The sequence below is a fragment of the Electrophorus electricus genome, chromosome 22, assembly GCF_041902795.1.
Source record: "Electrophorus electricus isolate QZ-2024a chromosome 22, ASM4190279v1, whole genome shotgun sequence".
Taxonomy (NCBI): Eukaryota; Metazoa; Chordata; class Actinopteri; order Gymnotiformes; family Gymnotidae; genus Electrophorus; species Electrophorus electricus.
The window spans coordinates 1,372,300-1,397,222 of NC_137518.1; the positions used below are offsets into that span (position 1 = coordinate 1,372,300).

A 24,923-nucleotide genomic window follows, 5' to 3' on the forward strand; every position below is an offset into this window, starting at 1 on the left:
GAGAGAGAGAGTGGGAGAGAGAGAGCGAGAGAGGGAGGGAGAGAGTGGGGAGAGAGAGAGAGAGAGAGGGAGGGAGAGAGTGGGAGAGAGAGAGTGGAGAGAGAGAGAGAGAGGAGAGAGAGAGAGAGAGAGAGAGAGTGGGAGAGAGAGAGAGAGAGAGAGAGAGGGAGAGAGTGGGAGAGAGAGTGAGAGAGAGAGAGTGGGAGAGAGAGAGAGAGAGAAAGAGAGAGAGAGAGAGAGAGAGAGAGAGAGAACACGGTAGACAAAATGTGTGAAGTCTGAGCAATCTAATGTGAGTGAGTAAATATGCAGGTGCAGTCAAGGAGAGAGCAAACAGCTCCCCAAAAGCATCACAATCACAAGTGCTGGAATCATATCAATTATTATTACACAAACGTGTCCAAGGTTGTGGTTGTGGTTTTGAGCCATCGGCGCTGTCCCATGGTGCCGGGATAGCGGAGCGTTGTCGTGTGTGTAAGGGCTTGACGTGGACGTTGAAGTCCTTCGTCCTCAGATGTCTTACAAAGAAAGAGATGAATGAAATCTGTTCTGCAGTCCTACCAAAAAAAGCTCAGTCTTAGCTTCCTTTTTTCAGCATAGCCGCAGACCCGTAAGCTAAGCTAACATCAGCAAAGAACAGGCTTTGGTGTCTCTTGCTGCATTGGTGAGCATGTGTGTTATTGGAGCTTTTGCCTCATTCTAACATGCTATGCTCACCAGTGCTGTGACTGTAGAATTGAGAGTGTGTGGCGAGAGAGTGGGAGATTATGCAAGGTAAGCACAGCATGTTAACGTGGACGACAGCACTGAACGCATCCTGTGGATGGAGGCGTATAGTGATGGACAACATTACGTTATTTTTTAAAAGACAGAGGTATGCCTTAATGAGAATTAGGATAAAAGATGTTTCACTAGCAATGTTCACACTACAGTTGTTTTGCCTACATTTGAAACATCTGATTTTTATTATTATCAGACTTGGGCCATTTTCTGATGTAGTTCTAAATCAGACCCGTATCTGATTTATGGCCATGAGATTCCAATGAAAAATTGGTCAGATTTTTAAAAATCTCACTCTTCCCAACACAGACTGCTGTCTGCATCACCATTCCATAATGGGCATGACAATCCTGCTAGCGCTGTCTGCATCACAGTGCTGCTACTGTTGTCTGCAGGACAGTCCTGCTAGCGCTGTTTGTATCACAGCGCTGCTAGTGCTGTCTGTATCATAGTCCTGCTAGCGCTGTCTGCATCACAGTGCTGCTACTGTTGTCTGCAGGACAGTCCTGCTAGTGCTGTCTGCAGGACAGTCCTGCTAGCGCTGTTTGTATCACAGCGCTGCTAGTGCTGTCTGTATCATAGTCCTGCTAGCGCTGTCTGCATCACAGTGCTGCAACTGTTGTCTGCAGGACAGTCCTGCTAGTGCTGTCTGCAGGACAGTCCTGCTAGCGCTGTTTGTATCACAGCGCTGCTAGTGCTGTCTGTATCATAGTCCTGCTAGCGCTGTCTGCATCACAGTGCTGCAACCGTTGTCTGCAGGACAGTCCTGCTAGTGCTGTCTGCAGGACAGTCCTGCTAGCGCTGTTTGTATCACAGCGCTGCTAGTGCTGTCTGTATCATAGTCCTGCTAGCGCTGTCTGCATCACAGTGCTGCTACTGTTGTCTGCAAGACAGTTCTGCTAGTGCTGTCTGTATCACAGTCCTGCTAGTGCTGTCTGCAGGCTAGTCCTGCTAGCACTGTTTGTATCACAGCGCTGCTAGTGCTGTCTGTATCATGGTCCTGCTAGTGCTGCCTACAGGACAGTCCTGCTAGCGGTCTGTATCACAGTCCTGCTAGCGCTGTCTGTATCACAGTGCTGCTAGTGCTGTCTGCAGGACAGTCCTGCTAGCGCTGTCTGTATCACAGTCCTGCTAGTGCTGTCTGTATCACACTCCTGCTAGCGCTGTCTGTATCACAGTCCTGCTAGCGCTGTCTGTATCACAGTGCTGCTAGTGCTGTCTGCAGGACAGTCCTGCTAGCGCTGGCTCCACACTCACACAGCAGTACTGGTAGCATCACCTGCTAAAACACCACCTGTTATCCCCTCTCTTCTTCTTGCCTTAACATTCAACAGCTAACAAACTCAGGTGACCTCTGGAGAAGAGAAGATTTTTGCAGTAAACATTTGTGTCGCTGTTGAGTTCCTTTTGCTATTTTACCAGCGTATTGTCTTTACAGTGATGTTTTTTGTTGTTCCTGTTTTCACTCATGCATGTAATGTTTCTCAAAAGCGCATATATAGGTTGGTACATGAAAAATGTCAGTTCGTGCTGACAACAAATGTGGATCACTTACAAGCTGAAATGTGAACAGTCAAGGCAAAAGGTTCGGTATGAGTGACGAATCAGAACTGAGCATTACGGCTTGTGGGAGTTTACGTGGGAGCATAGTTATCGGCCCTGAGAAACTATCTTTACTGTTTGTTTATGTAAGGAAATAATTACTGGCCTTCATGTGTATTAAAAATGTTCTGTTGCAATTTAAGGATCTGCTCCTAAATACGTGTATAAACAAAACAGAGCAGAAGTCTCTTCTAACAGGGACGGCAGTGACATTTAAAAACGCCGTGGAGATTGCTGTTTGCAAGGAAACAGTGGCGCAGAGGTGCAGGAACCCAATGAGTTATTTTAATGCATTTTAAATTATTCCTTACAAACGCTTGAACAAATGCAAACACAGTGGAAAACAATATGGATAATAACTGGATAAAATATTAATAACTGGATAAATCCCGGATAAGAAATAGCTAATAACTGCTGGCACCACAATCAGAACTGCCACTACTGTGGAAAAAGGGACCATATAGGGAATGTTTGCAAACAAACAAACAAACAAACAAACAAACAAACAAACAAACAAACAACAACAACTCTGCAATGAAAGATACCAAAATGGAACATAAATGTGTTCCAAAGAGAGGAACATTTCCAAGTTTAAACACATGTATTGTTGACTGATTAATAGATCAGGCCACGCCTAAAGTTTTACTAAAAATGATCCATCCATCATTTGTGTAAGTACAGAAAGTGAAGCAAAGTGACAGTAGTGCTGTGTTTTCCATACCCTAAAAGGGATCTCAGACAATGCTGAAACATTTGATAATACTGCCTAATAATATCACCCCGGAGAAGTACTGGAGAATTACTGGAGAATTACTGGAGAAGTACTAGAGAAGGAGTTTCCCCAGAAAGAGTCACTGATGTACAGTGAATTACAACTGAATAATCTTCTTAAGTTGAATAATCAGACTGCGGTCTTTGTAATCAAAGCTTATGCACACACACACACACACACACACCTTTTGCTCTGAGCTGAGAAGAATGTAACCGAGCTGCCACTGAAATCGAAACACCCTGGTTGTGGTGTTAGAAAACACGTGATGCTCATCTGAAAAGGACAAGGTTTGTGAGAGTCACTCAAGCAATCGTGTGAATGAAACCTGAGCATAAATCCCAGTTCTGCCAACCATGAGTCATTCTATACACACTCAGACCAAGGATCCGAACCACTCGCCTTGCTCAGAGCACTGAGAGCTGTCGGCCATTCAACGACTGGGCCACTTCAATAGTTCAGTGGTTCATTGGGAATCCGTGGCAATTTTTAAAGTGACTCTTACAGCAGTGCGCTGCACTGAACCGTATCATCTACCATATTACAGGTCTTCTTGCCTCACTAGAATAAGCCCAGTGCTTCAGTAAGCCAGACCTGTCTCGTGCATAACTCTAGAAATTAAGAAAAATCCCAAAGTTCTCACAAGCACAGGCAGATGGGCACTTGGAGCTGCCCCTGCTATGTCTCAGAGTACTACGGACCAGATATGGAGGAGCTACTGCTGGGCTGTGTGCTGCATTTTAGATGGTGTTCTTGTAACAGGTCGTAATGAAGCCAAACACATGCAACACCTGGACGCAGTCCTGGGACATCTGGAGAAATCTGGCTTAAGACTTCAGAAGGAAATGTTTTTTTGAAGACTCATTAGAATGCCTCAGGCACAACCTCTATGCCAGACTGCACAAAACCTCCTAAGAACGTGAGGACACCACCCTTGTAACACCACTCAGTCCACGTCATTTCTGCGCCATACCAGCTACTAGAGGAGATCCAGCAGCAGTATGGTGGCTGTCCAGAACGAGTCCAAATGCCTCGCTGTGCCAGCGGGGGAGAAGAAAGTGGTGGCAGTCAGCAGAATGAGGGTCAGCACTTCAAAAATCATCCAAAAATCATCAACTACTGCCTCACCACAACCTCCAGTGTGGTGTCCAGCGTGGTATATGCGCCATATGGGCACCAGCGCTGGTCCCTTCCACACAAAACACACAATGCCAGGGCTGAACACAACAATGTCTAAACTGAGCAAGAAAAGCCTTAGCGTTATAAAGTTGCATCAGCCAACCCAGCCCACACTACAATGCCAGATGTGTCCCTGTAGACGGACAGTTACTCTTCCGGCTGACTGTTGCCAGCTTGTGGTTTTTCTCAGCTGGCAGAGAGGTCTTCTCTCAGAGGAAGCGCACAGTTACCCTGTTTGCTATCGTCTGCCCTGTATCCCAGTTCTGGTGTGCTCGCATGACCGGCTGTCCCTGGGGAGCCCACAAAAACAAGTGGTACACTGTAGAGGTCTTCTGCATTATTAACACGTGGTCCTTAACAGTGAGGTGACCCCAGCCAACACTACAATGCCAGATGTGATGAAACTGATAATTGTGGTACAGCCTGAACCAGAATGGGGGCTGTGGAGGCCCCGTGGGGGTTTGAAGGTCATAGTTAACCGCGTTGCGCTCCAGAGTGCTCTTGATGGGCCACACACAGGTAACCATGCGTTCTGCATATGAAAGCTGTAGCCCACAGCTATCCAATATGGACTGGAATCATCAATGAGATGAACCACTAGGCAAATAGTTGTCATTCTGTCCAACAAGTTCAGAGAATGAAGTGTCAGCCCAAGCTTTCCCCCTGTATCTAGCTTGGCATAGAACTTTCTGGTAAATGCGGAGGCCATACGCGCCTAGTAGTGGTAGGCACACAATCAGAGTAGCCTGAGGTAACAATAATGGATTCTACTATCAAAGAAAATATTTAGATTTTCTACTATCTACTATAAAAAAAAAAAACTCAGATGCTTAGATTTGGAGATTACTGAGGACCTTGTCAGTAATGAGGAACCATCATTCACAACCACTAGTTTTGTACGTTTCCTGAGCGCAAATCCCATCAAGCCACTTCAGTCTTCAATCTGCTCCATGCCATCTTCCTAGTGGCGGCCTCGGAGAACGGATTATGCAGACAGGGAAGCAACCTTTAACCTCTGCTCGGGCCTGCTGCGTGCGCTTCCCCACACACGCCACACTGGCTTCCAGTCCACAATACAAGGGTACCCAGCAATGCCACTTTCCTGCTGCAACCGCCGCTGTCGCACAGATCTGCTAAAATCACGTACAGCTTTGACACTGCACAACAACACTCAGGGATCCTGCGTCCTGCCCAGAGAAGCCCAGGCCAAGCACAGGCTGTCTGCACTTGAAGACTCGGTGCTTGCTCTGGAGCAGAGGAAGATTCACAAACAGGACCGGTAACGGGTGCAGTGGGTGTTGCGGGTGATGACAGAGTCCTTATATTATGCACACCAGCTGAAGAGTCATAAGCAGACACATCCAGGAAACTCTCAGGTGACATTACCATTGCCACCCACCACAGATGAAAATGCAGCCATATTGCTCACTTGCTCACTGACAGAAAACATTATGTGCGTGAATTGTAATCGTAAAACACTTTGAAATCAAAAAACCAAAAGTGCTGTTAAACTGTGGAATGTAGCAAACATTCCTTCCTATTACCTGTACACACACACGCACACACATATATATATATATTTATACATCTATAACCACTTGCAAATATACAGGGTAAACAGGGTACATGTTTCCCAGAAATGGGATGGTATTGTGATACCATCGGGACTGTACCCATGATCCTAATGGTCCCTTCACTGGGAGGGGATGGTATAAAGCCCAGTGTGAACCTCTCACATGTGGTCCTGGGTGATGGGTGGAGTCACAAGACACACAGAGAATGTGTGAATGCTGGGGTTCGCTCCCCCAGGAGAGGGGACACCATCACCCGGGTGAGGACAGCATGATAGAGACCACCACCCCTTAAAGGAGAGGGTGGTGTGGCAGAGCAGGTAGACGTATGTTCTGGCTGTGGGTCAGAGCACTGGCTTTCGCTGTGCTGGAGGGGGCACCTGTTTACCACCTGGAAGCCCTGGGTGTGGTCTGTGGCCCACACCTCTGCTACATATGCTGCACATCTATTAAATTCCTTTACTCACAATTCCTGCATGCAAACTTCTCAATTTGTGGACACCATAGAGAGAAAGAGAGAGAGAGAGAGAGAGAGAGAGAGAGAGAGAGAGAGAGAGAGAGAGAGAGAGCTGGACTATATCTAGTTCATGCAGTGAACCTTTTCTGAATAAAAGATAATCCTGTCAACTTGCTCGAGGTTCTGGGGCAGCCTATCACCTTTTGTTTGCAGTTAATTTTACCAGTAAGAAGAAATGTTATTCATTCATATAAAACATTGATGCCAGTCCCTAGTACTTGCGGTTCACCTCACTGCAGGGTTTAGCCACAATGCACCTGATCCAGTTAATCAAGACCTTAGTTAATATTGAAGACAAGCGTGTTGGAACTAAACTCTGCGAGGCAGTATATCGCCAGGGATGGAACAAAACTCCTTCTGCTGTCATTTCACCGAAGCCTCAGTTCCTTAATTCAACATATGGTGGCGTGACACACTTGTAAGGTTTCTGCTTCATTTAGTGGGAAACATTTCTGGATGTCTTTTGGTTTTTGGCCAAGTTATTGAATGTATATGTATGACTGTAGGTTATATATCTTTCTTCACATGAAACATAACATAAAATTCTTTCACAATGAGTCCTAGAAAAATTGTGCACCATTAATGTATATGAATGAAAAAATAATAATTCACCAGTGCGCCATGAAGGTGAGGCGTAATATCAGTGAGGCACCACAAAGGCTTGTGCTGTATTTGTGGTGTGTTTACTTTAAGGACTAAATTCTGTATTTTGCCATTTTTGTGTTATTATCATGCTTGTTTTTTCTCTCCTGAAATAAGACCACAAAGGGATCACTAATGCCTCTTTTTTTAATTTCACCGAGAGCCCTGAAAGCATGACTCGGCGGATGATCAAAAGGTGTCTGTCACCCCCTCGCCGTGCCTAACGCGGCTAACGCTCAGCCCGCCAAAACTCTTTGTTTGATGACATTGAGGAGCCCCATTAAGAGACCAAATTGTGCAGATGATTCAGCCATTTCTCTCCAGCGTTACTTGACGATCCAGGTATTAAGGGGGGCCTAGCCTCCGCATACCCCAAAACTCCTCTTATTGAAGTGATGTTTTTTTTATTGGCATTTATTAGTAATGGCATTATTACTATAATGCGTATTTAGTCCTCCAAACAGAGAAGCAGGCCTGGCGTACATTCATGGATTGCTAGAACAGGACGTATTGCTGTGTGCTAAGCTGCGGAATAGACCGATTCATGAGTCCTGGCTGCATTTCGCCATGCAAATCATATTATCTGGTGAACTACCTCGTGTCTGTCTCTTCTCCCAGAACATTCTGGATGGTAATGATCGCAGTGCAGGTTTTATTTTTACCTGTTTTTGCTTTCTCTCTCTGATCAGTGACAATGGAGTTCCCTTTCATTGTCAGCCTTCACAGATCCCAGCGTGTCTTTGATGTTAAAATGCATTCTGCCATTTAATTGCTAGTTGCCATGGCAACGGGGACTGTTAACAAAGGCAACAGTGGGATCTGGATAACAACAGAGTTGTTCAGTCTCTCAGGTAGCCATCCGAATCATCAATATTTATGTCTCCTCCTCTGTCATTCAGGCTGTAATTCGATACCATCCACACAGCTCAGGTCTGTTACTTCATTCTAGCTATCTGTGCTGTCTCTCTCCTGTGAACGATCTGTCTATCTAATCGGTTGTGAACACATAGGCCTGACCTTATGGCTGCAGAGACAGCTTCTCTTAAGCAAGCAGAATGCTGTTCTAATGTCTTAGACAATCCACACCGAGTCAAGGACCTACTGCTTGTTCCTAAACATCTTAATGGTGGAAAGAGAACGAGAGAGAGAGAAACTGTAGATTGCCGCACAGTGTTCTGTCTTGTTGATATTCAGATGTAGCTTGGAGAGAACTGTAGACTGGCTCTTTTTTCATGCATGACACAAAGGCATGGTAAGGAGAGAGGGAGAGAGGGAGAGAGGGAGGGAGGGAAGGAGAGAGAGAGAGAGAGAGAGAGAGAGAGAGAGAGAGAGATGGAGGCAGGCAGAGTGAAGAGGGTGGGCAACAGTGTCTTCATTTGCCGATATGAAAAGCAGAGTCCCTGTGCAGGCTCATCATTTAAATATCACAGCAATAGCGTACACTTTGATCTCCATGGCGGTAATTGGGGTCATCACAGGCGAGCCATTTCTCTCTCTCTCTCTCTCTCTCTCTCTCTCTTTCTCCTTCACTCTTTCTCCTACTCTCTCTTTCTACGAGCTGCAGACTGTCACAGCTCCCTTATCTTCACGCTGACACTCCCTCGTTCCCCGGCTGATTCCCCAGACTTAGTCGTAGATGCAAACACACAGTCACACAACCACGGTCGTAGACAGCAGTGCCACACGCCTCGACAGCCATCCATGGCACTTATTCACCAAGCTAATGGTGGAAGTAAAGATCTGGGACCAGCAACCCCTTACTACTTAATAGTTCATTAATAGTCTGGAAGGCCAGAAACGGATCCCAGATCAGCAGACTACAGAATGTGTTTCTTGCTGTGAGAACAGCTTGGTGGAGAGAGCAGATGGTCTACTCAGAAAAGGACAATCCAATATCTGGGCCACAGTGAAAGGCAATTTTTTTTTATATCTGTCTCAGCCCTGGGGTAAGCAATGGAACAGGGGAGAAACAGAGCGGTGCTGAGGAGAGCTACCACCGCTGTTACGAGTTAGAAATGTGAAGCTAATATTTGCGATTTTAAGAACTCCAGTCTCAACAGTAGCAACCGCAGGGATGGTCCTTGTTCTCCCCAGAAAAGGGTTCTGTAGTACGAGAATGGATTTGGTTTATGATCAGGGCTTCTGAAGGCAGCAGCCCTGCTAGCATGGTTACGCAAACAGAAGGAGAGGGGTGTAGGAGATCCTCTGGAATAAAGAGACAGAGCAGAGAAGAGGTAGTACGGCGTCCTCTGGGTCCGTGGAACTGGTGGACTGGTGTGGGGATAGAAAGAGATGAGAGACAGTGCCACTAGGAAGGGAAGACTGTCGTCAGTTCCTCACCATCGCTGAGCTTGTGAGTGTGCTGAACTATTTAGCTGTTTGTGGGGACTGAATGACCCCATGAATGCAGGGACTTGTGGGGACATTCAGTTGTCTTTGCAGACTGTGTTGTGGTTACTTAAATTTGACTTACATTTAGATACACATAGCATTATAGTTACTGTAACACAAAATCAAAAAGGAAATAGATGTGTGTGTGTGTGTGTGTGTGTGTGTGTGTGTGTGTGTGTGTGTGTGTTTGCCCTATTTCTAGGTTGTCATGGGACCTGGACCTGTTCTCTGCTTGGGTCTCTTGCACTCATTTTTCTGCCCCAACGTGAAGCAACAGTGAAATTCTCTATATAATACTAAAGTAAATTTACTCCAGACCTCAGTCCACTTTCGCTATCTTAGGCCGTGCAGTCTGAGCCCTGTGATAGCTGAGCTAACCTCAGTCCATGTGCGTAGTACACGTATACACGTATGGAGTCACTGGAGTCACATCATGGAGGAAAGTCCTCCACTGGAGACCTAGCTGAGTGGCCGCTAAACGACTTTGACGCTGAAGAGGAAAGGAGGTAAAGGCACTAATCCCTGGAGAGGCAAACTGCAGCTTCCTGTGTGCCCTGCTCCAATCAGCCTGAGTTTATGTGCCCAGCGTCTCCCTGTGGGATTTAGGTACTGAAATGAGCAAATCCCTCTGGCAGAGAGTAAAGTGAGAATTAGAGCTTCGCTGCTGCTGCAGGTGACCTCTGTGGCCTCTGTGGACTAATCCCACATTGACTTGGGCCATCTTGCAGGGAACAGCCCAGTCACACACAGGGCTCAGTCCATCAGCTGTCTGTGACATACATGATTATTTACGTAGCTACTCTTCCTGTGTTGTTTAAAGATTCTCTTAGCGTTGCTACGCAGAAGATTAAACACTTTGTCTTGAGATGCAGATGAATATCTCGCCTTTTTTCTTTAGCATGAATTTGCTTAATCTGGGTTCAGTGTATTTAGTGGTTACAAGAGTCTCTTCCTGCTGTAGTTTGGGAGAGTTGTGCCTCCTCCACTGTTTTATATGGACACGTTTCATTCACATCTGGCCAAAGGGCTTAACAGCAGCTGGTAATTACCGCAATATGCGCCAGAGACACACAGAATGAGATGCACTGGTGTTTTTTTTTCTCTAGAACACACATTAATGCTCCAGCAATGGGGGCTGGTCAGTTAGGCCCTGAGATCTTATAAAGAACTCATAACGTTGTCTGTTTGTCCACACATGAGCAGGCAAATTAAGTTATTTCTTAATAAAATCTCCCACTCTCTCTCAACAAGAGTTATTTCGAAGGCATTACCTTTAAGTGTCTTACATCTTACTGGGGACAGAAAAACACTTGTTAAAGTAATGGGCTACAACATTTGCATAATTGCTCAGTCATGAGTTTTGCTCTATGGAGATTTGCTGTCTTGCACCACAAATTGGCAACGCATCACAAAAATAATGAGAATTAAAGTAGACATACGGACCGGCGGTCCCTAAAGCAGATCTCGGTGCTACCTGATCCAAAAGCAACATAAACCTCCCTGTAATTGAGTTCTGATAGCCAAACCATCGACGGGGAACAAATTGGACTGACGTATCTCGTATCCCAGGTCACTCTCCCGCTCCATTTCCCTTCTTTCCCTCTGACGCAGTCAACATGGTCTTTTCCTCCTCCGTGCCGGGCGTGGGGTCTCATTTACAGCTCGGAGGTGGGAGAGAATCACAACACAGAGAAGGCACCGGCGCAACAGCCGGGCCCCGCCCTCCCCGCGTCTCCCACCCAGACCCCATCCTCCTCCAGCTGTCTCTGTCAGCGCTGCCTCTCCAGGGGCATGGAACGGAGACAGGAGCTGGCCATCTCCAGCAGCCAATCAGAGCAGTGCTTTGTCACTGGGGGGGGGGACTCTCGGGCCATGGGCTGACAGCAGAGGAACCTGAACGCTCCCCGAACAAATGTTCCATTCAGAATGTCTGCCTGACCCAAATCCCACTGCAATTCTAAACTGTGGCTCAGAGAGACGCATTGCCTGGTGCCACTCCTCAACATAATCTAGATAGAATGACTGGTTTCATATTAGCTCTGTAATGTACTTTGTAGTTTTGCTGTTTTGCTGTGTTTTTTCTTGCGATTGGGGTCGTTTTGGATCAAACCAGTCTTGAAAAAGGCTGATTTTTTATTTATTTTTTTTAAAGTCTCTAAATCATTTTGTGTTTCAGGATGTTACACAAATTATGTGTTGGACCGGGAACATTTATCCCAATCAATACCCCATGACATTGTGGACCAGCCAATTGATTTGAATTCAAGTTGGCTTTTTATCACTCAAGATTACAGGCGTGAACACGACCCCTGTGGTTCTGTAATCCTGTTCTTACACCGGGTCCCGTCTCCCCCCTAAAATAATTTGATTTAGTGTTGGCGGACTGGATGAAGGTGGTGAGCAGAGGCAGAAGGTAGCAGCGAGGCATCCCTGTTATCTCTGCATTAATAATCCAGAGCCCTCGTCTCCAGCCCTCGCCTCTGAGCTGACGGAGGGAGGATGTGCCGAGGGGAGCCAGGGCAGGCGTTTGTTCCGTCCTCGTTTTCTCCAGACCGCCTCTGACCCCTGGGGCTGTCCGTGCCGCACCCAGTACCAGGTCAGCACCATTTGCTCCACCGTTGCACTTTTCCATCTCTGTAAAAGATTACCAGCCTGGCACGAGTCCACTTTCTCCCATCTCCATTACAAACGGGGCAGGAACAGCAGGTGTAAGCCCAAATGCCTGACAGCATAAGCCGCTGGACTAGACAGATTATTACATATTAAATCTGGAAATGGATTCACCTGGAACAGATCAGAATGGTGGCTGCAAACTGTAGAGTCTAGTGTGTAATTCTATAAAGCATTAGTAGGATCTAATTTTAGGATGGGATTTTCTGTGTTCTGTACGTAGGGCAAATGCGTAAACTTTGATCTCACGTGGTGGAAAAACAATCCACCCTTGCATGCAGAAAACACAAGCAGTTTTGACACTGTGGGATTAGGATGGCCAGACAGAATGTTTTCTGGCATTTAATTCCAGACTTGGCTGGGAGAGATTGGCTGTGAAAGGGAGATTAAGCTAGTTTGGTTCAAAGTGCCCTTACCCTCATTCCGACGAAGGTTAAGCTGGTTTATCTGCTCGGTGAACTCGTTCTCCTCTATTGTCTCCGTCCTTGGCACAGAAAGTGAGAATCGGCGCTTGAAGTTCTTCATTTTGTTCATTCCACTGAAGCTCCAGCTCCTGAGAACAAGAGAGACAAAATATTTTGCTTTGGCTGCCACGTGTTGTCTGTTCTTGAGGGACAGCGCAGTGACACGTCTCACGCGGCTCTCTGCCTGCGTTTGCACCATCAAAGAACGCTTATTATAAACACCGCTCCTGTTTCCCGCTCGCCTTTGACTCGCGCTCTTTTTAGCAAATATTCCGGTAACACGGAGATGCTTTCCCGGTTAGGAAGTTGGATTTTGACACTTTCATTAGTGGGGTTTGGGTTCACAGCAGAGGTCAAACCTCGCCTTTGGTTAAGATCTGAGTCTTAGTCGTGAAAGGACTTAGGAAACATTTCTCCTCCTTCCGAGTTTCTTTCTTGTTCTTTCTTGTTTTCACCCCTCGGTGACATGTTGCATGGCAGTGAAGACCGAGCTGCCCGTTGCCATGGTTCTCTACTCTGTCTGCTTAATTCTGAGCGTGAGCCATGCCATCTGCGTAAGCAATTATTCCGAAATCAAACCAGGAAGTGGAGGTAATGCCCTTTATTGCCAATTAGTGTCACGTAACTGCAGTAAAGTATGTAGCATAACTCTTGCTTCAAATTACTTCTGTTCCCCAATTACTCCCTGAAACACATAAAACACAACAATGCGATGTGATTTGCATCTCTCTCACCTATCGTCCTCCCCCTCTACCATTCTCTGCTTTGATCTCTCTCCCTCATTCCCTTTCTCTCTGTCATAGCTCATGTTTTTTCTGCAAGTCTACAGAATACTCCGCCTCTCTCAGGAGGCAAGAACCTCATCATCGGGCTGAAGGAACTACCACTATGTGTCTGTATGCTGTACACTATGACCTCGTGAAGAAGTATACTGGCCTTGGAGTTTCCACTTAATAACGCAGCGATGTGAACATGTTGACTCTGTGAACAAAAAGGACATTTTATGGGACGGAACAAGTAAGATGGACTGGCCTTGTATTTCTCAAAGATTGTTTATCTTATTTGAATACCTTCAACAGATGTTCCTTCTCCCTGTTAGGGTGATTGCCTGAGAGTTAGCTCTGATCCTCCAATAAACCTCCCATCCATGCACAGACACGTCTCTCCAGTCCTGCCAGTACCTGATATGTGTGGTACTCACCTGAGACGAACTAAAACTATCCAGGGAGCTGAAAGCACGTGGTTTGAATCACAGAACTCATCTCTTTCCCACCCAACCCTCCAACACCAAGTGTAATGCTGTTGTAGCCCAGATTAGTAGACTCATATAGGTTAGGCACTTTTTTAATGCTCCTTATTTCAGTAGTTCTCCGACACTCCCTAAAATAGCCCACACGCAATGCAGTAGCTATTTTCTTTATGCAAATGAAATTGGAAAACTCTCCAACCCAGATGAACGGAAAAACTTTCAAGATGATGATTGAAGCTGGAGGAAACTGATACTTATAATGAACGCACAATCAGGGTAAGAATGGAGCTTTAGGTTCTGTTTGTCTTAAGTACCTATTCTGGACCCAGCTGGGCAAAGAACTGCACTTTTGCTCACATCTATGTGTTCTGATAAGCCGATGTAGCTGATTTTGCCATCCAGTGTTACAGCTAGACATGTCTGACAAACCTGCGAGATGTAAGAAGGATTATGAAAAGCATCTGTGACTCAACATCACTGAAATTTAAACTAGATCCGAAAAACATATATAATTCAACATCACAAATGTGTTATCAGAGTATAGGCTAATATAATGGACTTCTCTGAAACAGAGAAACTGGGCAGCCCCACGATGGTTAGCTAGGGAACTAGTTTCATAAGATAGCACCTAATGAGTGTACAAGTATTTCTAGATTATATACATGATGGGATAATATTATTGGATGATAGTAACTATAAAAAAAAATTATTCGTATTTTAGATACGTCAGAAACCAACATGACATAAAGTATATCTTATTCACTGCACACTCTGTGTGTGTGTGTGTGTGTGTGTGTGTGTGTGTGTGTGTGTGTGTGTAGGATGTTTTTTTCTTCTCCCAATGATTTCTTCTCTAACTGAACGACCTGCCTCTGCTTCAAAGTCTTCAAACGTAATTTATCGCGCATTTTATTATAAAGCTCTCAAAGTTTGTTTGTTTTTTTTGTGTGTGTGTGTAAATAGCATTAGGGCCAAATAGTTTTACAAAATAGTAAATTGCAAATAGAATAAGCTTTCCTCAGATTTTGTATTAACAATGCATGCCGACTTTATACACAGTATCTTGAACGTGGCCCGTTCAGCATACTTGATCACATTCATGGTTATCTCTACTTAAACAATACACAGTGCTTTCTCTCTGAGAGTAGCCTTCAGCCTTTTACACTACACAGCGTGATAAAAATGGCCTGATACTGATAGTGAAAGAAATTACACATTTTTATACTGATACTGACAGTGAAAAAAAGGCCAATTGCATGACCACACTGCAACCTTCATATACATTTCCCACACCCGACGCCTTATTATTAATTAGCACTCAGACTTCGGCGGTGCTGCACGCGTTTCGGAGCCTGGGGTACTACCGTTCGGCCGCGAGCGTCCTCCTTCTCCTGGCATAAGGAGAAAAAAAAACTCAATTATGGCAGGATCATAGCGGGCTGGAAATAGAAGCGAGGAGCGCCTCCAGACGCTTCCGAGCGTCGGCGAGGGAGACGACTCCTCCGTGACAGGGGATCCGTTAATAAGGCTTGTTTGTGCACACAGCAGACTGGCGGCATATGGAGGGAGGCTGGGTGCGCTTCCGCAGAAAAGTGGTCCGGGAATAACTCTTACGTAAACCGCCGAGTTTTACTCCCTCCGTTTGCGCCGTATGACACGTCCTTTCGGGGGTGGCTTTGTAAGGCGCGCGGAAAGAGCGCACGCCCCGTTCTGCGATACAATTAGCGGCTTTGCACAGCACGAAGCAAAACGGCACGTGTTTCGGCGCGGTGATTAAATCTGGGCCCTGTGAGATCACACAAACTCTGACTACTTTGTGCTTACTGCTTATAATCCCTGAAGGACATGCGAGTCTGTCCTCTTCTGATGTAGTTAAGAGATCTATGGACTGCTCTGTGATTCCGCACGTATCAGGGCGATGTGGCCCCTGGAGTATTACAGGGGTATTAAGCCCAGTGCCATTATCAGCATTAACATACGCGACTTTCACCAAGTGCCTCTGTAAAACCCGCTAGCCGCCAGTGAAAGCGAATCGATGGCGCAAAGCCGCATCCAAGCGTTCGGCGAGCATGTGCTCGAGCCTCGTGGACAAAAAGCACGAGTAGATGAGAGCGAGAGTTGCTGAGCGCACCGGAATACCCCGTTTATATGCACCGCGCGGCTGCGTTCGCTTTCCCGGGGTGAATGTTTATGAGCACTGCAGAACAAATAAACGACACATTCAATCGCGGCTTCGTGCTCGCTGACATCCCAGTTTTTTATACTCGTATTTCCTCAAACACAGTTTTGTCCGGGGGGCGGGGGGTTAACTACATGTAAATTAGCTAATGTTATCAAACACAGTGCGCTTACGTGCTCCGAACGCTTTTGGGTTGTAACGAGTAGTGAAAAGCTAAATTTGGGTTTCAGGTGTTGGCATGGCACAGACACTGGACCGCAATGACAAATTACTGACCTATAACCGATGTGATGGGGGAGAAGGTTGAAACCGAGGAAATCCTCTGGGTGCAAACCCAGTTGTGTTCCTCCCCTGCACTGACGGGCCCAGTTCACTGCCTGCCCAACCCTAGCTGCTCTGTCTAGCTGCTCATATCAAAGACCACATTAATGTTTTCACAGGAGCGTTTAATCTCTAGGTTTGCATATGGGTTTAACGAGCACTTCAAAGAGGAAGTCGTTTCCTTCTTCTTCTTTTTTTCTCGAAACGTTCCTCTGAAATAGTCCTTGTTTTTGATGTCCAAGGCGAGAGGAGAAAAGAGCTCGTGTTTGGTCATTTCTGATTTCTGATTTCATCCTTCTCTCGCTACCTGTCTGTTGGAAGCAGCGGAGCAACTTATTGCCAGAAATTCAATCCAAATCAGGACACGCTCCATTTGTCTTGTTTACTGACTACAGATAGAGTTCAGCACAGAGCAGAGAGGACACCTGGGGCACCATTCGGCTGTCCATAGGGCCGGCATCCGTGCAGGGCCTGTTTCAGGAGCGGCTACTGCGGGGGAACGAGACTATCTAGCCCCACCCCTCTGCCATTAGCCCCATGCTTCACACACACACACACACAACCCCATCACTAAAACAAAAGTCACGCTAATGCTGTTTACTTTGTGAGCCCCAAGCCCTGCTGGCTGCTGGAAGCGGCCGTGCGCGATTAGAAACGCGGCTCGGCGTGAAAAGGGAGTGGGGCGGTTGGGAAATAACGAGATGATTCTGATCTCTGACAGCGCCAGGCCACCCCCACCCCCCCCCCATCTCTGGCTCGCCATCGTCAGATGGCATCTGCTCCCCTTCTGGTGCCAGCACAGCCTGGCCCTGGGCCGCTGCAGGGAAAGCCCGCAGTTTGACGCTGGGAAGCTCTTGATGGTGCAACAGTGATGTTTCACGCTGCTCCACCACACTTACATCTCAGAGTCATTTCTGTTGTCTTTTCTTTTATCCCTCCCTCTCCCTCTTGCACTCTATCAAAGCTGCAAGCAAAAGCAGAACCGGGACTTCTGGATGCCTCTGCTCATTAAAATCTTTGTCTCAGGGGTGCACAGGTTGCCAGACTGCATCTGATGTCTGTTTGACACCCCCTGACCCCATCCCCCCTCAGCCCTGGATGGTCGATAAACAACGCAGCCACCTCTCTGAATGGGCCTTGTGCAGACTGGTGAAGAGCGGTCACAGGAATGCTGGAACAAAGCGGCCATTGTTTCGAGACCGCAGTTGGAATATGAAATATAGGCGGCCCTCGTCCAGGCCGACATACCAACACAGTCCGCGCGTGACTGCAGGTTGCCTGAACGCTCTTTAAGATGTTTCATTATATCAGACATGACCGATTCAGAAACTTTTACTTTTCTTTCGAACGGTTCCTTTCAGCCCGGCCGGAGCCACCGCTGGAGGCTTTTCAGCTGCCTTCGGAAGCGTTTTATGGACCGACGTCCCCTGAAGCCTGCGGCCGCTGCTCTGTCTCGCCGGCAACGGGACACGGTCATGACATTTGCCTCTGCCGCATGCTGCTGGGCCCTCCAGCGGGGCGGCGCTGGTGTCCTGCGGGGAGTGTGTATGCAGGAATACCCGAGGCTTCATTCCACATTCAGTCCCATTGACGGTCGGGATCCCGGGCAGTCCTGTAACTCAGCCCAGCGGCTGCTCGAGGGGTGGCTTTTGTGGAGGTGTCGCCAGGCTGGGACCACAGCAGGGAGAGCCCTGAGGAGAACCGGGTGATGTGCAGTTTGTTTGCAGCTGTTCTTTCCCTGCAAAAAAAAAAAAAGGCACCAAAAACCCTTTGCACAGCCCGGAGCCGTAATGATCGCTAAGGTTAGATTATGAATCAAGATAGCTGATGATCCTGTCTAGTTAATTACTTAATGAAATCACCTCAGTAATTACCTCTTTAAAGAAACTATTCCACATAGCCTTAGGGCCATCATAGAGGGAACATTATGAGCTGGCTACACAGAACATTGGCCATTACAACAACATTTCACACTTTCGTCCTGGTTAAAATGTCTAGCACATTTCTGCCAAGATGAGGTGCAGTTCCTGTGTCAATCTGAGTGAAAAAAAGACATCCAAAAGCAAGTCACCATGATTTGGTCCCAAAATGTAAAGAAGTACCCTAGATCCAAGTGCCTAGGGCCCACGGCCCTGACCAGGTTCTAGTGTGAAAGCTCTGAACACAGAACAGAGTGAACAGAGAACATTGCAGTGTAAGACGGTTTCTTCCACTGAATCTCTGGCAGTCATCACAAATACACTCAGGCTTAAATGTCAGAAAAACTAATAACCATATGGTCGAAAGTTTCCTGCCATGTTTCTCCATGGGAGCCTAATCGTTGTCTGTGCCTAGAAGTGTATATGAGGGTAGCTATGAAAAAATGCCAAAAGCATGGAATATGTAGAGAGGAAAAAAACATCTAGTGGGCAATTATGCAAGCCTTTTCTTCTGCTGTGTAAGAAGCTGTGGGTTTGGCGCGTGCAACGTCCATTCTCTCTATCCAAAGCCTTCGCCTCAGGCCAGTCACAGCAGAGCTGGGCGACGGAGCTTGTTACCCTGAAGCTAACCAATGAGCAGCGTTTGCATGGTGCAGTGCACATGGAACTAACACGGAGCTCCTTAGACATTCGCCAAGGAGTGATGGGAGAACTCAACCGTGTCCAAAAGCACAGCGGTGGTTAGAGAAAATGAGGTGTGTGAATTTTCAGGGGACGGGGACGCAGGCGTGGCCTTGAAGATATTGTTTCACACTTGAATGAGTCTCAAAGGCTATTGTGGGCTCTCCAGACAAAACTGGAAAAATGGCCAAATATGAAAAGGCTGTGTATTAAGAGGCTTTTTCAGTGCTCTGGTAATAAATAACACAGATGTTACTGCAAACAAAAAATAAAGAAATAAATAAAATACTGCAAAAAATAGACAGAGACAAAGACAAAGTAGTTGGGATAAGTACATTACCGCACTTATACATGCTATATGCTGCTTTAGTTATTATAAGTTTGAAGTAGACTAATACAGCTCTGGGGACGGTCATAGGTTGGATTCAGACATGTTTAATGGGAAAGCGGGTCTCCCGTGCGTGGGGATGTGGAGACGCCGTAGAGAGACTGGGATAAAGAGCAGCAGTCAGGGATGTAGACAGATTAATGAGCACGAGTCACCTTCTCTTGCCCCCCTGCCTCGTCTGATCTGCGATAGGAAGATTAAGGGGCTAGGTTCCTCTCTGGCCGCATACCAGCTAACGGAGCGCGCCCAGACCCGGCTCGCGCTTATTTACTCGGCATTAAAATATCAGAAAGACAGCTGCGGCCCCGGGTCTGGATATTCTCTCGCAGACTGGATGACTCACGATTTGTGTCCGGACCGGCTCTGTGCTGTGATTTGAAATATATTTTACGTTCCGGCCCGGTCGTAGCATACAGCGCATGCAGCGAACACGTCTATTGCACAATACGACGGCTGCTTATGACACCAACCGCGCGACCTGCCGCCTCCCACCCTGCATCGTATTTGCGAATTATGAATTACGAGCAAAAGATGCGGGCCCTCGCTGCCGAGGCACGAGCTTGTGGTCTGCTGGGTTTCCGCCTGGCTGGTTCGCGTGCCAGGCACGAGCGATGCTCCCCGCTCGCGCCCGCTGTGGCTGGGTGAGACAGAGACGACCCCGTCGCTTCCACTCACCACGCAGCAACCAGCACCACTACGCTTCCCACAGTAAAGCTAAGTCGTCTGTCCTCTGTCGCCCTTCCCAGCTGCATGTGTTTGATTAAGTGTGAATTATACAGTGTGTGTGTGCGCGCGCGTGCGCATGCACGGTTAATGGCGCCTTTATGGCACATTAGAAGAGCCTCAGGTGGCGTCTTCATTTGGCATGGCGCAGTATAACTGACCTTGCGCTGTATTCCATAAAAGTCCAATAGCTGGAAAATTGAGATGTCTCCACAAGATAAATGGTCATTCTCACTTGAATGTTCCCGCGATGCAATATTCCGGCCTGTCGGATTGTGATTTGAGCAGCTAAACCAAGACGAACGAGCGTCACGGACATGAGAACAACTTAATACCGGGGCCCGAGCTACGAATGACAGCGCGAGAAGGCGATTTGTCATCACTGTCACCTCGCTGCGTCTGTTGAACATGCACATTGCCTGTACTGAAATATTAGCCTGTCTTTTTAGGGAGATGTGACTGTCGATGTTGTTTTGTGTGTCGGGAGCTTGCGTTATGTAATTTCCCCGCTCGTTTTCAGTGCCGTTCGTTTGGAGATTTCTGCCAGAGCTTGTCATGTGTCCAACACCGGGACATGCACGTAGCAAGGATTGCGGGGGAAGCGTGCGTTATTAGCGCACTGTCTAGGGTTGAGTCCGCATCCTTCCTCCTTAGCATGAGGCAATAACATGACCTTCCCATTTAGACTCGGCTCCTCTCTTATGGCCTGTGGCAGAGATGTCACACACCACAACAACAAGCTCTTTCTTCAGTTGAGAAAATGTTGAAAACATTGTCTTGTGTTCGTCACATCCCTACAACAACTCCAGTGTTCGCATCAAACCTCAGGGGGCATATATGTGCACAGTAAAGGCCAGGCACACAAGCACAAGACACTTAGGTCACACTGATCTTTTCTTACCCTCTAGACTGCTAGAATTGGTATAGGTTTGCATGCAAGGAATAAAGCACTGAACATTTGTTAGTGCAAAACTTTAATAGTAGCTAATTATTACTAAGCAACAGTTTGACTTCCAAACCTGATTCGCAAGAATTGTTGAGAAGCGGTTGAGGGTGCCGTGAGCTTTATTGACTGAAAACAGAGCACTGCGATGATGGTAAACACCATGTCCTAACAGTTGCAGACAATATTCCTGGGAAAGGTTACAGCTCGGGATCTTGATACAAACGCACGCTTTTCACTGTGACTCTTCTAGTTGACTTTTCTTGTTTTCATGATCAATGTTTGTGCAGGAATCGCTGCTGTTGGGTGTTACTGTTCCGGATACTCAAAACAAATGTTTTTTGTTGATTCTTACTTTCAGGGAGTCACAGATCGGAGATAATGTGCTTCTAAATAACTATTAATGTATTCGTTTAATCCTTTTGTTTCTCAGCAATCAGTGTGCTTGCTCACTCTCCATTAGAAACGCCCGTTAATAAAATGTTTATCCAGTGTAGTAGAGGGGTTTTCATTGATCATGGTCCATCCACTCTTATTACAGCAAGCATTTGATTGAGTCTTTAAACATTATAGTCTATTTCCAGTGAGTCAATCATATTTAAAGTTTGAAGCAAGCCCAGCTATGCCATAAAGTCACCAAATATCCGCACATGTACAGTATATTGTCTAGACAGCGCAGATGCAGTATGTTCCCTGCTATAAGTCCAGCTCCCTGGCTGACAGGCTAGAGGCTGTACAAATTTTATGACCTATAAACGTTCCAACAAGTTTTGATTTAGTGAGACACAATTGAGCTGACAGGTTAAGGCTTGGCATTGCTTCGCAGCTCTGTTTGCGCTGGGGCGTGGACTCAGACGTCCTCGCACGGCCTTGCACCCACGGCAGAGCCTCTTTTTTTCTTCTTTTACAGCTGATCCAGGAACAGCTGCGTATTAGCCGATCATGGCGTTCCACGGTGTAGAGTTGAGATAAAACGTGCAAGGTGTAGCCCGTGTCAAGGGTACTACATTAAGAAGAATATGCATTATAATGAGTCACTGTGAACACTTATGACTCAGACTTTTAGCAACTAATTCTAGTTATTTCCTGAAGCCTTTTGTTAATAGCGTTCCTCTCCTTTGGATGGTGTCAAAGCTAATTATTTCAAAGTCAAAATTCTAAGATGAGATGTGAACAGTGATACAAAAACAGAAGGATTTAGCTGGGATCAGTTGATTAAACTTATATACAAGACCGTTCCCATTTCATTCTTTTTATCTAGGTGATTAATGAACTGAAAGTGGATAAAAAGGAAAAGAACAGAAATCCGTCTCTTTGTTTCTTTGATAAATCTTGGAGATTAGCCTTTCCCCTCTCGAGAGGTGTGCAGTGTATTATGAAGAAAAAGAACGTTTGTTGTCTTTTGATTCATTTTCTTAAGCAGAGGTCTTGAAGACACCGTAAAGGAAACAGCTACACAGTTTTTTCACGAATTCAGACAACTTTCCAGGGACACTAAACTAATACATATTTTTGTGTAACATTTAGAGTTGCCATAGTCAAGATCAATTCACACAACAAAAATGCTCCGTGTTGACTTAACCCTCATGATGTTCGTTTGGTTCTAACTGGACTTAAATAAGCATTGTAGGTGATAATTCAACAACAGGCAGTTTGGTGTTTAGCTGACCTGGTTATAATATATGTAATATTTATAATATATTATACAACATAGAATTTGCACTAAACTCACAAAAATGAAAAGCATCATACCCTGTTTCTGAACTGATATCCTGGTAGGCAGTATTACAGGGAGAGGCCTTTGAGAGGACAGCCAAAATCAACAATTCAACTTTTGTTTCTCATTTGGACACACACCAGAAAAACAAAACTAAACAAAACAACTCAAGGAACAACAAAATGAAAATAAAATATGAAATCTTGCTTTTATCAGTATGTAAAACACACAGTGAAACTGGGGGCCATGCTAGCTGAGCAAACATTTATTGTTTCTCCTAAAAGGTCCATGTTTATTAGATCAGCAGGCTGTGAACTGCTGTATGTGCTGAGTAGCATGGCCCTGGTGACCAGACACATATGACAAACATCAGACACAGGGCAATGTTGTGCTGCTGTAGGCTAGACCCAGGTTCAAGATGAACAAGGTCTGGTCAGTGTCATAGAAAGTGCTCTGATTAGATTGCCATTATGGGTCACTGGTCACATATACATTTTCAGCTCTTAAGCCATACCAAACAGACACCCTTGAGTCATATGATGTGTATTTGGGGCTGAATTTCGAGAGCTAATTATCCACCTGGTCGTGCTTCTATAGCTTTCATCTCTCATAGATTTATGATGATGGGTGTCAGAGGTCAGCACTGAGATCCATATCGTGCAGAAGCAAAGATTGTTCGATATGGGCTGAATTTTCTAATTACTTCAAGGGTGTCTTATAGATCCTGTCTGGAGACCTGAAATGTCATAATGACAGTCTTCATGATCAATGTGTGACCACTGCAGATGTGTGTTACTGCATCTGAAACGGTGAACAATCTTCTGAAACTGCCTAGTCTAATATGCAACAACAGATCAACAGTGACCTTTCCCTGTTTTGATATTAACTGTCCGTTCATTTGCTGGATTAGCCTTGCTAGCGACAACAAGCTAGCCTCGCGTCCTGAGCATGTTTCGGATGGCGTTTTGGTGGAGGTGTACAGCTAAAGCAGTCAGTGTTTGCACACGTCACTCATTGTCCAGGATCCTAACAGTGTAGGTTATGAAAGCTGAACGGCGCTGCAACTTGTAGCACAGCGTATGAATCATTAGCGCGCCGGTGAGGAATGTTAGCTTTGCACAGTGGTGGCAAGTGTGTGGAAAGAGTGCAGAGGGTGGATGGGATTTGCTGACGTCAGCAAAGCATGAGGTCACGTGGTGTGTCTGACCTTACTCAACACATCACAGGCTCGGACCTAATAAAGCAACGAGCTAAACTTATGAGGGAATCATCCAAATCTCTAAATAGTTCTTTCCAAATTGAACCAAGTAGCTTCTTGAAAACAACACAGCAGCACCTTATAGTGAGACATTATTCATTCTCCTGGCATTTCCTCTCAAACCTTGGAGCATCTGATATTGTTTTCCAACTGATTAACTCCAGAAGGGGAATAATGTCCCTGGTAATACTTACCTCAGCTCTTACTCATCACTCACTTCCACTTTCCCTACTGGGATAGTGAGAGACCGACACTTGTCACATCTACGGCATTTAGCTGACACTTTTATCCTAAAAAACTTACTATTATGACTGAGTACAACTTGAACAATTGAGGGTTACGGGTCTTGCTCAGGGGCTTGGCAGGGCTTGAACCAGCTACCTTAGCCACTGAGCTACCACTGTATATGTACGTGTGTATGTATATGTATGTATCCGTATATGTAAGTGTGTATGTATATGTGCATGTACGTGTGTATATGTATATGTATGTGTATATATTTATGTACATGTGTGTATGCATATGTATACGTATGTGTGTACATGTGTGTATGTATATGTATATATGTATGTGTTTATATGTATGTGCATATGTATATGTATATGCGTTTATATGTATGTGTGTATGTGTATGTATGTGTTTATATGTATGTGCATATGTATATGTATGTGTGTGTATATATATATATATATATATATATATATGTGTGTGTGTATGTGTTTATGTATCTGTATATATGTATGTGTGTGTATATATATATATATATATATATATATATATATATATATATGTGTGTGTGTGTGTGTGTGTATGTGTTTATGTATGTATATATGTATGTGTGTATATGTATATGTATGTGTGTGTATATATATATATATATATATATATGTAAGTATGTGTTTACGTGTATGTGTATGTGTATATGTATATATGTATGTGTGTACATGTATATGTATATGT

At 45.6% G+C, this 24,923-nt stretch overlaps 1 protein-coding gene across 1 annotated transcript in view; it reads right to left on the reverse strand.

Moving 5' to 3' along the window:
* cdk18 (cyclin dependent kinase 18) overlaps window positions 1-24,923 on the reverse strand; it is a 39,963-nt gene that overhangs the window by 12,879 nt on the left and 2,161 nt on the right. The window contains exon 2 of the mRNA XM_027024860.3: window positions 12,538-12,674. Within this exon, the coding sequence (XP_026880661.1) occupies window positions 12,538-12,655 (118 nt within the window). The 5' untranslated portion in view covers window positions 12,656-12,674. The remainder of the gene's footprint in view (window positions 1-12,537; window positions 12,675-24,923) is intronic.